Source organism: Phyllostomus hastatus, unplaced genomic scaffold, assembly GCF_019186645.2.
Source record: "Phyllostomus hastatus isolate PE091 unplaced genomic scaffold, TTU_PhHast_1.1 phas_contig_17, whole genome shotgun sequence".
Taxonomy (NCBI): domain Eukaryota; kingdom Metazoa; phylum Chordata; class Mammalia; order Chiroptera; family Phyllostomidae; genus Phyllostomus; species Phyllostomus hastatus.
Genome location: NW_025333664.1, coordinates 5,384,698 through 5,400,744, shown reverse-complemented (window position 1 = coordinate 5,400,744; position 16,047 = coordinate 5,384,698). Strand labels below are relative to the sequence as shown.

Genomic DNA, 16,047 nt, shown 5'->3' with positions numbered 1-16,047 from the left:
ACCACCACGCAGGGTGGCCCGTGACTCACTCACAAGGGTACAGACGCCCGCCCCCTTGGCTCAAGGAAGCACCCGCTGGGGGGTGCAATTCATGCTGCAGGTCCCCCGGGGGGGATCGGGGAACTCCGCTCCAGCTGAGCTCAATCTCCACTCAGCTCCTTCCCAGCCCTGTTCTCCTCCTCCCTTCCCATTTTACAGACATCGGGATGAACCCCTGTCTCAGGCTCTGCTCTGGGCAGCCTGGCCCGAGACGGCACTTTTTATGCAAATGCAAATGTACCTGCACACACGTCTGCACTTGTGTGTGCCCACAGACGAGGAAATCTGGGAGGGACTGGGAGAGACGACAAGCTGGAGGAAGAGCATTGATTTTTCTTTATCTTTTTTTTTTTAAACTGGGGAAGAGAAAGGCATCTCAGACACAGGATATGAGAGACCTGCTTTAACAGTGGAAAATTAGAAGATGCTTTCGATGTAAATGTATTTTTGCATTAAATCAGAGAAAGATACAAGGTTCGTGATAGCTGTCAATCGTATGCTACTTTTGAAGTACATTTTAACAGACTCATGGTCTGGTTTACTCCACTGTACAAGTATTAAAAAAAAAAACTCGGGTGTTGGAATAATCTTCTGTAAATTTTTATTAACTGGGGTTATGGGGAGGGTTTTATCAGAGCACATCCTGAACACATTAGGAAATTACAGACAGACTTGAGATAAGTGTCAGACCGAACAGATGAAGCAAGCCCCCAGCCATCTGAGAAACATTAATAATGTAAGATCACAGGAGACCACAGCTTTGTTACGGACACTGGATTCACGATTAAAACGGAGCCCGGGGCGCCCCCTTGTGTTGCAAAATAAACTTGCAACTTCATTTATTATATTCGTTTTGTTTTGGAAGCTGTAATCCTCGTCCTTGCCACCCAGCCCCCCCCCAAAAAAAAAAACAATCGTTTTCCCAAATCAGTTCAAGCCCTCTCCAGGCAGTCTTGCCCCGTCTCGTCAATAACGTTCAAGGACCCTATTTGAGAAACGACTCTTATTCATCCCGTTTTTTCATCCCACATCCATTCCATTCCAGGAAGTTGGCAACCTCCCCGTACACAGCCCCTGTTCCTCCCTCCTTGAAACGGGAACTTAAACGGATATTATAGTCGTTCCTCTTCAAGCTGAGCAGAGGAGCCCGTGTTTTTACTGCGAAGCTTAATTCCTCCCAGCAGCCATTTCTTTCCTGCAGCTTACTTGCTCCTGCCATTTTCCGTAACTTAACCGGAATGCATTCCTCCACCCCCCCACCCCCCACCCACCGACTCTGCGGACCTGCCTAGTTAACCTGCTACACCACCCTTGCAATTATTTACCAGGAAAGGTCGGACCAGAGACGTAAATTATACACCTCAATATACAACAGCTCAGGCTTAGTTGGCAGGCAGAATTTCATTGGGTGGCCATCGGGAGGGAAAATATACACGCGCAGCGGGTCTGGGGAGGACAGGGGCGGGGAGGAGGCATCTCGGTGGCAGGAGGGCTTGGTGGGAACTGTGGCGATTTGTTTACTTGGATTTGCCAGCAGGTCCAATGGATACGGGGTCTGTTTGCACTTCAGCATCCAGCATCCGCTTTGGTCCCTGGAGAAAAATACAAAGCAGTGTTTCCTAATGAAGAGCTATCATATCGATTAGCAGCGACTGCCGTTTATTTAGCACTTACTCTGTGCCGAGTGCTATGCTCGACAGTCCCCCTTGCCTGCCAGGGGTGGCTGAGAGAACAGTCTCCCAGCGGATGCCCCAGCCTGCTCACGTACTTTCTGACCAGTGCCTGGTGACGAACTTTCTAGCACGTAATTTTCTGTGCAGTCTCAGATAACTACCTCGAGCTCCAGTCAGTTTCTCCATCTTTAAAATGGGGGCGATACACCCCACCCGGGACAGAGGTTTGGAGAAAAAGTGAGTTCGTGCTTGTACGGCACTTGGAACAGCGCCTGGGGTGAGGAGCCCCCCCGCAATGACAGCCCACAGCGGCCACCCTGGCTAGTCACTTTCTGACCACAGGGCCCTGCTTCATGCTCTTACAAAACCCACCGCGAGTGAGACGGCGTGATTTGTCTCAGGTCTCCCCACCTGAACGGAAGCCCTGAGGATCGCCTGCTGTCCCCTCCCTCCCTGGTGCCTGGCAAGGGCCGGCGCAGAGCAGCTATTAACTGAATGTGGTCGAATAAACGCTATGAATCAAGGACTGTTATTACTGTTGTTGTTACCCTTTAACCTTTTTCTGCCATTTTACAGACAGTACAATTAACCCTGTTTTGTGCACAGTTCTATGACCTTAGACCAACGTGTAAATAGTCACGTAACCGCCACCAAAATCAAAATGTGGAGCAGTTTGGTCACTCCCCGAATGCCCCAGACCCCTTCATAGTCAGCCCTGCCCCCGACCCTGGCCACCACAGGCTGTCCACCCTCCCCAGACTTCTTCCCCCCTCAGGGGCCCATAGCAACGCGATCACAGCATCTGGCTTTGAGTCTAGCTCCTTTCCTGTCCTGCAGTGGGTCTGAGGTTCACCACCTTGCTGCGTGGTCAGGGGCACAGGCACTGCCGGCCGTGTTTCACAGGTCGGTGGATACAGTGCAGGGCGGTACAGTGTAATGCGGGGCAGTATATACGGTAAAGAACACATGTAGTGCTGATAGTACACACAGTAAAGCTTATATAGTACAGTACTAATAGTATAGAGTAGTGTAATATATATAGAAACTATGCATTATATAATAATATAACATATTATATAATTATACATTATGCAAATTATATAATACATATTATACTATAGTGTTGTGTAGTATAATGTAGTATAGCATAGTATAATATAGGATAGTGTATACTGAATAGTATATATCTGTATCTATCTAGCTATACATAAATCCATATGGTGAATATAGCATAGCACATAGGAAGTATACTACAGTACAGTACACCATAGTATATCTTATGTAGCATAGGTAACATATATGGGTAGCATCGTATAGTATAGTATGTACAGGAGTGGGCAAAGGTAGGTTACAGTCATCTGTATGGAGAATAATACAATAACTCATAAATAATACAAGAACACTGTGTTGCACATACAACTGTAAACCTACTTTTGCACACCCCTGTATGGTATACACAGCGTACAGTCTGGGCGGAGTGGTAGATTATACTACGGGGAGGGGTATATGACCCAGTATATACACATACTGCCATGTACCATGCAGAAGAGCAGAGCGCACACAGTATAGGCTGGGATAGCATCTACACAGTATAGTACATGTGTACATATGTGTATCGAGCCCCTACTGTACGTAATAGCGCCGCGTCAGTCTCCGGGAACACAGAGAGACCAGGACAGCACGCCATGTTGGAAGGGAGGCCTGGGCTGTGGGCTCTGGGCCTTTCTGGAACGCAGCCCTCCCCATGCCACATATACACCACCCAGCGCACTGAGGCTGGGCGGGCAGCGGTTCGGCCAGGACTCTGGGCGAAACCCCAGACAAATATCACACGAACGAGCACACATGCATGGCTGGCTTGGAGACGACTAAGAGAAGTATGACTAGGGGTCGCCCTCCACAGGGAGCTCGAGCTGAGCAGGGAGACAAGCGTTTCGACAAAACCACCCCAGGGTGATCAGTCTCCCTCCAGCGCCCCTTCTGCGGGTCGCTCTCCCTCTTCGCCGCCGCTGCTGGGACACTGCAGGAGGGCCTGGCACCCGAGGCCCCGGGGACTCAGCTGCAGGCTAGGGTTCTCCTTCCCAAGGGGCCTCCAGTTGTGACTGCGGACGCTATCTCACGCTGGGGCTCCACCACGCGCTCAAGGGCACGGAGACCAGAGAGCCGTACGATGCCGTCCATCGGAAAGCTGGGCTCTTGGGGTCTGACACCCCTCACTTCTAGCAGGATTTCTGCAGGTGCTGTTCTGAAGTCCAGACCTGGGCCAAAGGAACCCTCGCCCTCACCTTCCCCTGCCTGCTGGGTGTTCGTGGAGCGGAGTAATTATGGATGCCCAGGTCTGTGTAGGGCGGGGTGCTCCACCTAACTGCCCCGGCTTTATGGCAGCACGAAGGTGGACCCCGCTTCCTGGCCCCCCGCCAGGTGTCCGTGTCATCGCCTTGCCTTGCTCCCCTGGCTCAGCCCACACTCCCCTGCGTCCTAGGTCTGATTTCACTCGTTTCTCCTCCTCGTTTATGCTTGGTCACCTCGTCTTCTGAGCACTGGCCCTTCAGACGCTTCTCAGTGGCCAGGATTTACATTCTCCCAAATGTAATGGAACATTTCCTAGTGCCCTATTGTATTTCACCTATGCATCCATCCAACTCATCCATCCATCTTTCTTTCCATCCATCCATCCATCCATCCTTCCATTCATGCATCTATTGATCCATCTTTCCTTCCTTCCTTCCATCCATCCCATTCATCCATCCATCCATCCATCCATCTTTCCTTCCATCCATCCATCCATCCATCCATCCATCCATCCCATCCATCCTTCTTTCCTTCCTTCCATCCATCCATCCATCCATGCATCCATCCTTCCATCCATCCATCCATCCATCCATCTTTCCTTCCTTTCCTTCCATCCATCCACCCATCTTTCCTTCCTTCCTTCCTTCCATCTTTCCTTCCATCCATCCATCTTTCCTTCCTTCCTTCCATCCATCCATCCATCCATCCATCTTTCCTTCTTTCCTTCCTTCCATCCATCCATCCATCCACCCATCCATCCATCTTTCCTTCCTTCCTTCCATCCATCCATCCATCCATCTTTCCTTCCATCCATCCATTCATCCATCCATCTTTCCTTCCATCCATCCATCCATCCATCCAATCATCTATCCATCCATCCTTCCATTCATGCATCTATTGATCCATCTTTCCTTCCTTCCTTCCATCCATCCATCCATCCATCCATGCATCCATCTTTCCTTCTTTCCATCCATCCATCCATCCATCCATCCCATCCATCCATCTTTCCTTCCTTCCATCCATCCTTCCTTCCTTCCTTCCTTCCTTCCATCTATCCCATCCATCCATCTTTCTTTCTTTCCATCCATCCATCCAATCATCTATCCATCCATCCTTCCATTCATGCATCTATTGATCCATCTTTCCTTCCTTCCTTCCATCCATCCCATCCATCCATCCATCCATCCATCCATCCATCCATCCATCCATCCATCCATCCATCCATCCATCCCATCCATCCATCTTTCCTTCCTTCCTTCCTTCCATCCATCCATCCAGCTGTCCAGCAAACACGAGCGTCAGCTATGTCCTAGCCACAACACCGGGGAGGACAGCACATCTGCCCATGACGGTAAGGTCACTACCCTCCCAAAGCCCCATCAGTTGCCTGGGGCGGGGGAGCAGAGAACCAAATAGACAGAGATAGAGAACACCAAGGTTGATTAATTATTTCACGTCTGACCTGCGCTCACCCCTGACGGGGCTTCCCTGCAGGGAAGGAACTACGTCTTAGTCACCTCTGTGTACCCAGCTGCAGGGTTGGGCCTAGAGCACTTCCCCTGGTTTCAATTCTTCACGACTCCCCTTGGCCACAGATAAACGTCAATGCTTTTTGTCACCCCCGTCCCTGCCGACGTCTCCTCACCCTTGCTCTCTCCCTCCTAGACAGACGGACCTTCAGTGCTCTGCGGCCTCTCCAGCACCCCTGGGCACCTGCTGCCCCTCTGCCTGGGGCACGTTCTGCCTTCCGAGGCCCCTCTCAAGTCCAAGTCCAGGCCATGTCCTCACCCTCACCCTCCCCTTACACACCTGCCTTCTACCTCCTAGCTCTTCCCAGACTCAGCATCCCTGCCCCATCGACCCTGCCCCGACTGTCGCCTCCAGGCAGCAACGCCTCTGTCCACCTTGCCCTCTGCACCTACCGCAGTGCCTGGCACACAGCAAGTGCTCAGTCAATACTGTTTGACAACGGTCCGGCCAGCCCCTAGCCAACGGCCCCCTCCCTGGAGGCGGGAGTCACACTCCCGGCCGGAGCGCCCAGAAAGAAATGCGGAAAGATTCACCCACCAGGCCCTTGAAGAAGCCCCCGAGGGACTGCCGCCGCTTCTCGGGTCTCTTTGGGGGCCTGTCCCCGTTCTGCAGCGCGCCGGCCTCCGCCCCCGCGGCCTCCGCACACGCACATGCGCACGGGGCCGGCTCTTTGGCCTCCTGCTTGTTGCTCTTCTGCTTGCTGGTCTCGGCCGGCGTCTTCTTGTCCTTCGAGGAGCCCTCTTTGCCTTTCTGGCTGGCTCCGGCCGGCTCCGGCTCCGCCGGCGCGACGGCCCTCTCCGAGGAGTCGGAGGTCTGCGGCAAGTGCAAACAAAATGCGGCTTAGGGGCTGCAAGACAACTCTCAACAGCGGGTGGATACAAGCGTTAGAACAGAGGTGCTCAGTGTGGGGCGCTGTGTCTACGTTTTCGTGAGTCCTGGGTGAAATGAAGGGGAAAAAAAAAACCGAAAAAGATAAATACTCGAATACTTATTACGGTACAAGGCCACAGTAGGGGATATTATTTATTCACCGAATCACTCGTTAATAACTTCATGCTTTCTTAGAGGGCATTCTTCCTCCTTCTGGTACTGGAACCCCGGTTTTCCTAGGGGAACCACTCTTCTCTCTCGTCTATTGCTTGAAATTTAGGGAAAGTGATTACTGTCGCCCTGGACAAGAGCACGTGACTCAGGCCTGGCCAATCAGAACGCTGCATGTGATCGGGCTGCTGTGGTTGGTTCAGGATGGCTAACAGTTTAAAAACGGAGCTATTCTCAAAGCTTTCCTAAAAGCACCACAAGAGAGTTCTGCTCCTTTTCTGTTGGGTTTAAAGATAAAAGCCTGAAGCTTCCAGAGACACTGCCATTTCCTGGAAAAAAATCTGCTCTATACGTTAGCTCACACAGAGGAAAGCTGAGAGATGAAGAGAGAGAGAGAGAGAGAGAGAGAGAGAGAGAGAGAGAGAGAGAGAGAGGGAGAGAGCCGGCATACTGATGGCGTTGCATGCGCCCCTGGATCTATCTGTTCCTGAAGCCCACCATGCTTGCACCAGTTTTGAGAGGGTCTCTTCCTTGGCAACCACATGTGACTTTTTTCTTGGGGATAAATTTTCTTTATGTCTACCTTGGTTTCTGGTATGAATTCGTCCTTTTGCTTCATAACACGGTGATAAAGATGATTATTGTTTTATTTTTAGTTTTGAACTCACATCCTTTCACGTCAAAGCGAAAAGTTTACAATCCTACTTGGTCCCTACAATTTGGAGGGATAAGGCTTTAAAATCCAAAATCCTAGAAAATGCTGGGCAAATTACAGATAATGAAAAAAATCTAGGAGGAAGGAAAAGCCCTTTTCCCACAATTTGCTTGAACTGAAATGCCTGTGGGGGCCAGGCAGATAAAATAAAACCCTGGCCAAGGCTAGGGATAAGAGTAATCCCATGGGAACCTTATTCCTCCAGTTGTGAACCCAACACAGGGCCAAGGAAATATTTCTCTAGTTCAAGCAGTGCTGTCTTTGATGTTAGCGAGACAGTTTGGAGTAGGGGGGACTGTGGTAAACTGAAGGTCCCAGGCCCCGTCTAAACAGTTGCTCGAACCCAGCTGAGATGGGCTGGGTGGGACTCCAGCCCAGCGTTGTCAGGGCTGTTCTTGTCAACGGAAACTTCAGATTGAAATTTGTCAATGCAAAATGTGTCCGTTCTTAAATATTGACTTCTAAAGTTTTAAAGCCGTATTCATGGCAAGTAGCCGCCGTACAAGTACCCCTGTGGGCCATGTCTGACCTACTGGATACATGCTTAGAGCCTCTGGTTCATACAGTATGTACTGTCCCCAGGCCCAGGAATCCTAGGACAAAGTGGCAGTTTCACTGAGAAGGCAGCACGCAGAGAACGGTCACTCACACCCGTGGACTAAGCACACCCCTTAGAGGGAAGTGAGAAGACAGAGAAGGCTCTGGTCGGTCCGAGGTCCCTGCAGGCTGCACCCCCCCTGCAGGGCAGAACTCCTCGTGGGAAGCATCAGACAGCCAGTGCGCAGGAAAAGCTGTTCTGCAACCACTTGTTGTGAATATTTCTGCCGGGTCCCAGCTGCCTACGTTGTAGCAAATACCAAGATACAGATGTTCAAGTACAACGGTCAGCCCTGAGCAGAGCAGATAGATACTCATCTCCGACTGAGCCGGAGACTCCCACCGTGATGCTCCTCAGCAGGGCCAGAAACCAGTGACCCTGTCCAACAGCTAGGTAACTGCTTTTGATGCGTGGGAGGTTTTAGGATGCGGCGAGTAGTTAAGAGCTTAGCATCTGGAGTGCAAAGGACCGGGTTCCAGTGCTCGCGCATCCTTGCCGTGTGACCGGGAATAAACTCCCCTCTCTCAGCTTCCTCACTGGGATGGGGGCGGTAAAGAACTCCTATCTCCAGGCAATGGGAGGGAACATCTGTAAGACCCTGCATCGGGCCCAGGTGAAATGCCGAACGTCAGGAGACCCATCGTCCTGGTTGGTCTGAGAGTGAGAGGGTCCCGGGACACTGAACTCACAGGTTTAAACCCAGGGAAGTCCCGGGCACACGGGTGGCCCCCTGGTTGAATATCATCGCCAGCGGTGACTCTTCCAGAGAGACTGTGGGGACCTGTGTGCCAAGTGCAGACTGGGACACGCGGGAAATCCCTGCAGAATCGAGTCTTCCCTCTGTGACGTTTCGGTCAGGACTTAAAGCACAGGCAGGAGTTCTCCACGTGGAGAAGAGGGGGCTCCGTGGTAAGAAACAGCCGAGGAGCTGTGGCTCGTCCGCGCCGCGCCTGCAGAGCCCGAGGCAGTGCCGGGCGCCCGTGCACGCGCAGCGCGGAGAGCCGGCGCGGTGGGGCGCCGCGTGGGAAACAGGCCGGAAAGAACCGAGAGCGCGCTAGCGAGACCCACCACCGAGCCGAGTTCGCCGGGCACTTACTTGGTAGCTGGAGTCTTTCCCATTTATTTCTTCTGAGCGGGTGGTCCCTCCATCCCCTTTCACTGACTAAAATAACAAACAGACAACGGCCTTTCAGCTACCATAGGCACAGCGACACGGAGAAGGCGAAGGAAGGTCTGATAGGGGGTGGCCGGGGCCATTCGTCGCTGAGGTTCTGACCGAGACAAACAGAAGACCGCGTGGAAGTGGGCCGTGTGTGAACGAGACAATTGCCACGCAGTCTGCACCCAGAGTCTCATTAAACTCAAGTGTTGGCCTCCCCAAATAACAGCCACAAAAGTCTTAAACTCCGGGGTTAGGTGATTCCGGAATACATAGATGATGATGAAAATACCAATGTGGGAACCAGGAGGTGTTTGAACATATTGAATGGATGAATCAATTAACAAACAGGTGGTCAAAACACACGAGCGTCTGGTGGTAAAGTAAATAAGTTACCAGGCGTCCAGTTGCAAGATACCTAAGTACCAGGAATGCCATGTACAACATGATGGCTACAGCTACCACTGTAAGGGAACGCTGTGAAAAAGTCCTCAGAGTTCTCATTACAAGAAGAAACATTTTCTCCCCCCCCCCCGATTTCTTTTTATTGTATTTGTATGAGAGGATGGATGTCAGCTAAACTTAGTGTGGTGATCACTTCACAAGGTGTGTAAGTGATCACAAGGTGTTTATGCTGTACACCTGAGACTCGTGCAGTGCTATATGTCAATTACATCTCAATAAAACTGGAAAAACTAGATGAATAAATTAAACCATTGGAAGCCTTCCATTGGTGACATTTAGTGGTCCTTCCTTTCTTCCTTCCTTCCTTTCTTCCTTCCTTCCCTCTTCCCTCCCTCTCTCCTTTGTATTCTGTCTCTTTCTCTTCTTCCCCCTGGGCAGAGTTCTCTTTCAGAGACAGATTAGGCTGGTTCCTGCCGGGATCTGTATTAAAAGGAGGATAACCATAGAAACTTATTTTTTTTCCAGCTGTCAGAAATAGCAGAGCTCCTGTTGAAAGAGACCAAAATTCTCTCAGAGATGCGTCTTTGGGAGAAGAGTCTGGAGGCTGTGAAGTCATTGTGGCAATTTTCCAATGTGACACTGAACAACTTTCTGCATGGGGTTAATCTTTGTTCCCGAGTGTCACCAGGGAAGCAGGTCAGGATGTCCGGCCTGTGGCATGCAGATGGGGCGGGGGCGTGACATCCAAGCCTTGCATATTAATAACGTCATTTTCTATTTCTTTTCTGGGGTCGTGCATTCCTGCAGCTTGATATGCTGAGGAATGTTTGAACCATCTGCAATGCGTATACTTCTTAGAGACTCAAAATTCCAGTGGAGATGTCTGCTGGTCAGTTGACATTTTCTTGGAAGGAAGGAAAATGTGTTTTGATTTATGTGTCAACTCGACTGGGCCATGGGGTGCCCAGATAGTCCATGAAATGTTATTTCGGGCATGTCTGTGAGATTGTTTCTGGATGAGATTAACAATTTAATTGGTGGACCGAGTAAAGCAGATTGTCCTCGCCAACGGGGAGGAAGGAGCCTTATCCAATTTACTGACGGCCTGAATGGAATAACAGGCTGAATATGAGAGAGGAAAAAAAAAGGAAATGTATTTTGACAGGGGTCTAATCCAACTGAAGCTGAGATTCACAAGAAGAGTGGGGGTGCCATTTTAATTTAGTGTGAGGACGTCGGCAACAGCGTTGACTAGATCAGCCTCGCTCCAACAAATTCAGGGGACGGGGCCTGCTAGACGTTTCCAGGGTAAACAAAAGCTATGAGCGCAGACTTCATGTTTTACCAAGACGCTCACTAGACATGCAATTGGACAATTCAGACAAAATCGCACAGCGGAGGTCAGTCTCCTTGGAGTGACAGGACCTTCCGAACTCTGTGCCCGAGCTTCCTGTCGGTGCTGGATTAGTAATTCCTCTCTTCTGCCTTGTCATGTCAAGTGAGTGTAATGTTAGGGAATGTCGGGTCAGCCCCAGACGTAAAAATGATGTTTGCACAGGACACACGACTAAGAAGGGCACGCCGAAATGGAGCTTGGGTTGTTGTGTCTCCCTCTGTGCTCTCGAAGAAAACCAGCCCCAGGAGCACAGGAAGCAGAACTCACGTATGAGAACATGGTGCGGGGTGGGGGCGGGGCTTTGGAATCAACAGAAACTTGAGTTCGGCTTTGCCAGTTAGCAGCTCTGTGACCTTGGGCAGATAGATGGCCTAGACCCCGAGTCCCCCTGCCCCCATCTGTGCAGCGGGGCGGGAGGAGCGTTCGTGTCACAGGGTTTCCATATTAATCAGTGAGTTGATACATGCACTGGGCTTCTTAGCACAGTGCCAGCCACGCCATTTGCATGCAGGGAATCAGCGGGAGACATTATCATTACTACTACCAATACCTGAGAGGGCAGATTCCCCTTTAAGGGGAGGAAGGAAGGCGAGGCACTGGTGGGGACAGAAACCACCCAGACAAATGCTGCTTTCAGAAACCCTTACTCCGAGAGCGGCTCAGCATTGAGATGTAACACTCACTCAGGGGAGAAGTGGAGATCGAGAACTTCGGCTCGGAATCTCCTGTTTTATAATGACCATTACGAGCCGCTGTCTCTGTTTGCTTCCGGAGTGTGTAAGTTTCCACAGGTTTTCTTAGACTTATTAGGTCGAATGCAATCAACAAAAAGCTCTAATTTCATGGCTGTCCCCCTATTTGGGCCTTGGCTTTGCTCGATACTGAAGCCCACCGTTTTTCTCTCAATAGTATTTCTTACACAACTCACAGTCTAAGGAGGACGGAGGAGGATGAAAGTTAACAACGTATGCGGCACCAGTTCGGAGGAGGAACGAACCTTCCCAGTACAAGGTGCTATTAATATTGACAAATGGTACGTCTGCATCTCCAAGCTCCCGTCCAACGCCTTCGCGCGTGCATCTGCCTACCTGCGCTGTGGGTGCGTGAATACAGTTCTCCACCCACTCACCTGATAAAAATACACTCACGCTTCAACTATCCAATTTCTTGACATACAGTTGAATTAACGCACAGAGGAATCTTTTTTTTTTTTTTTTAATTTAGGGCATGACAGATGCCTTAGCTGTGCCTTGCAACTACTGTGCAAAAATCTGTAGGCGCCCACAGGGTTTTTGCACCCCGCTCTCTCTGCCTGAGCCCGGTGTGACGGAAGGGCTTGGTGACCCTCTTTTCTCTTCCCTGGAAGGGAATGACTTGAAACAACGCTCTTCTTCCTCTTTTCACTTGGACGAGGTTCATTTCTGGAATGGAAAAGCTCTCTTTCCAAATGAACAGGGCAATGCAGTTATTAAAAACAAACACTCAGCCAAGAGTTCCTTGGTCATGGGATAGTGAACACGGTTATGTGAGGGAAACGGGGGGGCGGGGGAGGCAAAGACGGGAAGGTAGAAAATCGATGATCTGGTGAATGGAGACACAGATTGCAGAACAAGGGGGGGTGCCTTTGCCATGGAGTTTTCTCTTCTATTAAATCAATGATTTTAAAAAAAACTATATTTTGTAGCAATATGTAAAATCAGTTGAAACATTCCTTTCTTTTGCTCAATCAATCAATCAATCGATCAATAGCCCATAGTGATGGACTAGAGCCTGTCTCTCCTTTCAAGCCCTTACACCAGTTATTTCCCCGCTCCTGCATAAATGCAAAGACTTTAGATTAGTTTGGAGGCCATGAAATGTAATCTGAACGTCTTTCCTCACATTAATTGCTGGAGCTGACTTCCAGGAGCCTACACTAAGGGGATGTGAACACAGAGGCATAAAAGTAGGGGTGCTCCCGCAGGTGAGTGCGGCAGCCACGGTCTCGTGTGGAAGACACACGAGTGTGCTCACTGAATATGGTGGAGAATTAAATGTAAATGTCTGGTTTCCGCATTAGGCTTTATTCTCTGGGAGGTTGAGAATCAGGTCTGTTTATGCTCATTGCCGTATCACTAGTGCCTGGAATAACATGGGTGCTCAATAATTATTTGTTCAATAAGGGAATGAATGACATGCAACAAGTTGGAAACAAATCAGCTGCCCATGAGTAGAGCTAGTGGCTAATCAGAGTGTGATACATCCAGACAATGTGATTCGATGAAGTTGTTACAGAGAATGAGGTGGCTCTATGGCAGGGGTTGCAAACTCCAATACCCACAGGGATAGGGCCAGGGACATAAACGAGTGAGCTGGGCCCGGTGTGATAATAGGGAGTAGTGGGGATTGCAGTAAACTGGAAAACCCATGTCTTTCATGGATTTGAGTGAACCACAATAGTAATATAATGTTGTAGTGAAAACAAAACAGAATGCATGACAAGGATCATTATTAGGATATCCGGAATTTTAGGGGAAATCCCCCAAATCATGGGAACGTTGGCATTTATGCATCGAAAGAAACAATGTTCAAGCTCTAAGGCATCAGCCTTGTGTCGGGCAATAGGAACCATGGCCAGTGGGAGGCCTGGCACTAAGAACCCACTGAAGCCTGCTTTGGGAAAAATGTGTCCTCTTCTGTCTCTCTCCCTAGCCTATGGAATATCAGTTCCAAAGGCCCTTGGTTTCCAGTTTTGTCTCCCTCACAGTTCAGACTTCCCCAGTTTCCACTGCTAGGAAACATCACCAGGCAACACCTAATGGATAGCTCCGGAGGGTGAATTGACATGCTATGGGGCCTCATTAGAATGGGAGAGTTTGTTGGGAATGGCTGGTTTATATGTGTCTCACGATTTATTTGGAGCCTCTTGTATTTTCCTCTCCTTCACGTGAAAAGCATCATGCTGGTTATTTGGAGGAGAAAGCCATTCTGTTATTGTCTCTCTCAACTCTATTCAAAACACGGGACAGCGGCACCACATGCAGCGCCATGATGAGCTATTTGGGGATCCCATTTGTAATGTAGATGGGTTTCCAGAATCAGGCCCAGCGTTGCTTTCTTTCCTGACACTGTGCGAATGTTGGCTTAAAGAAAAATCTCCAGTCCCGATCCCCGTGTTCGGTGCCAACCTGCAGAGTGAATGGCCAGGAATGGAGATGGGGTTCCAGGCGCACAGGCCGCCCACTCCTCGCCCTACGCATCTTGCTCCGTGGGAGCCCAGCAAGGGCAGAAGAGGGTGCCTGCCAGCGATTTCTCACGGCGTTATTTCTAATGCGCCCCGGCTCCCGCTGGCCGGGGTGGTGCTGTGTTCGGTGTGGTTCTGTGGGCCAGGGAGAACGCCTTTCCAGGTTGGGCCTGGGCAGTTACAGTGGCTCTCTCAAAGGATTAAATTCCCAAAGACTCCTGAAAACAAAGGCCTGCTCTAATGAAGTTCTTGTTTTTCATTAAAAGAGAATTAAGCCAATGACCTTTTCTATGCATTTTTTGGGGGAAGGCCACATGATCCTGAACGTGCCGATCGCGTCATACGCATCTGTGGGTTTCGTCTTCTGACCGATTTGGGTTTTAGTTCACTGTATTACTTAAGTTCTTGGATCTTTAGATAATTAACATGCGTGACTCTTCTTCAGAGACCCCCTAAGATGTGGTGTTCCCCCATTGTTTCCACTCTAGACAAACTCAAACCGTGGCAAGTTCACCCACGAAGTTACACTAGTCACTACTAGGAAGTTACGTTCTCGTGTTCTTATTTCCACCATCTACGAGTCAGCTCCGTCCCCGCTGGTGGCGCTTTCACCTCACCTTCAGGGTTCTCCCAGCCTCACTCTGCAACTTCGACTATTTATTACCTAACCCTTTAAAATTGCCTGTGTTCTTTTTGCCACCAAGTGTATTTTCACAGGAAATGGCATATAACTGCCAGAATAAGAAAAACAGTACTATTTGCCATAAGCAGGGGGACTCTTTAAAAAGCAAGAGAATGGAAAGTAGGCAACGCTGTTGACTTCTGGGTGCACACTGCTGTCGGCCCACCCCCGGGGCCCGAGGCCGGCCCCTCCGTTGTTAAAAAAGGAGTTAGCAGAGGTTAATGAAAGGTTATGAACGATTAGCAAGGAACTGGGACTTTCTGTAGGAGTGAATCTGGGGTGTGACAGGGACTTTTCTCCCTGCACAATCCCTGTGCATGTGTACCATCTACAAGGACACGTCACACACGCGTGACATGGGGCTTGACTCCCGGGAGCCGCGCCAGCTTCTCCAGCGTCTCGGCCGTGCGAGCGAGCGGCTTACCATTTGTCTGAGGAACGCCATCAGGGAGGCCCTCGGCGGTCTGCGTTCCTCTCTTCTGAGCTTTCCTTCCGTGGGTTCGGGGCTGGCCCCCCCCTCTGCGCCGAGATCCACCGTCTGTAGGGCTGAGTTCACTTCCTCGGACCTGACAGCCTCTACCGGTGATTCACACACCACCTGGATTGTTTTGCCAGGTAATGAGACAGTGAAAAAAAAAATCCCCCCCAACCCTGTTTGAGAAAGTCCCGGCTGGCCCTTTGGGCACCCAATGGCCACAGGCTGGCGTCTAGGAGCGTTTCCACGGAGGCGCAGCTGTGTCTTCAAGAAGCAGCACTCACGATGGGTGAGGTGCTCTCACCGCCAAGAGTTGTTTCTGAACAACTGTCAAACAGACGGCCGTGGAGGCAAGCCTCCAGCCCCACGGAGGGACAGGGCTCAGACAGGAAGTCCCTTTTCGGGACTGCCCCTCAGAGCATGCTCAAAGCTCCTTCCATCTAGAAGGCCCTCCCCCCTGGTCCTCGTAAAGGTAAAGGACACCTGGCCTGCGTGCAGATCAGGGTAATCATTGTCTTAAGGGTCCAGCTTTAGAGATGGTAACCATGACAACTTTCATTCCACATCTTAGGTCCCTGAAGCTGTGGAGAGACTGTCCTCCCCGCGCAAAGGATCATGGGAAAGCCACTCCATGAATGGAATAGACTCCTCGTGAATGCCTTTCCCACCGCACCCCAGACCAGTCATTCGCCCTTGTTGCTTGGCAGAAGTTCATGCTTTCAGAAGAGAAATGAACTTGGCATGCAAACTCTGGCTAAGTTGCTTATGGCCCCCAGCAAAGCATCCAGTGGTCTCAGTGTCCCTTGAACGTCTGTGGTG

At 50.3% G+C, this 16,047-nt stretch overlaps 1 protein-coding gene across 7 annotated transcripts in view; it reads right to left on the bottom strand.

The window, feature by feature from the left end:
- Positions 1–617: 617 nt before the first annotated feature.
- BCAS1 (brain enriched myelin associated protein 1) overlaps positions 618–16,047 on the bottom strand; it is a 78,624-nt gene continuing 63,194 nt past the window's right edge. For 4 of the 7 annotated variants that reach the window (XM_045832734.1, XM_045832735.1, XM_045832736.1 and 1 more), the window contains 2 exons: positions 6,072–6,347; positions 618–1,631 (listed from right to left, as the gene is read on the bottom strand). In XM_045832734.1, the coding sequence (XP_045688690.1) occupies positions 1,557–1,631; positions 6,072–6,347 (351 nt within the window). In that variant the 3' untranslated portion in view covers positions 618–1,556. Of the gene's footprint in view, positions 1,632–6,071; positions 6,348–8,984; positions 9,051–15,177; positions 15,352–16,047 lie in introns of all 7 variants that reach the window. The other 3 variants (XM_045832731.1, XM_045832732.1, XM_045832733.1) reach the window with 2 other exon arrangements.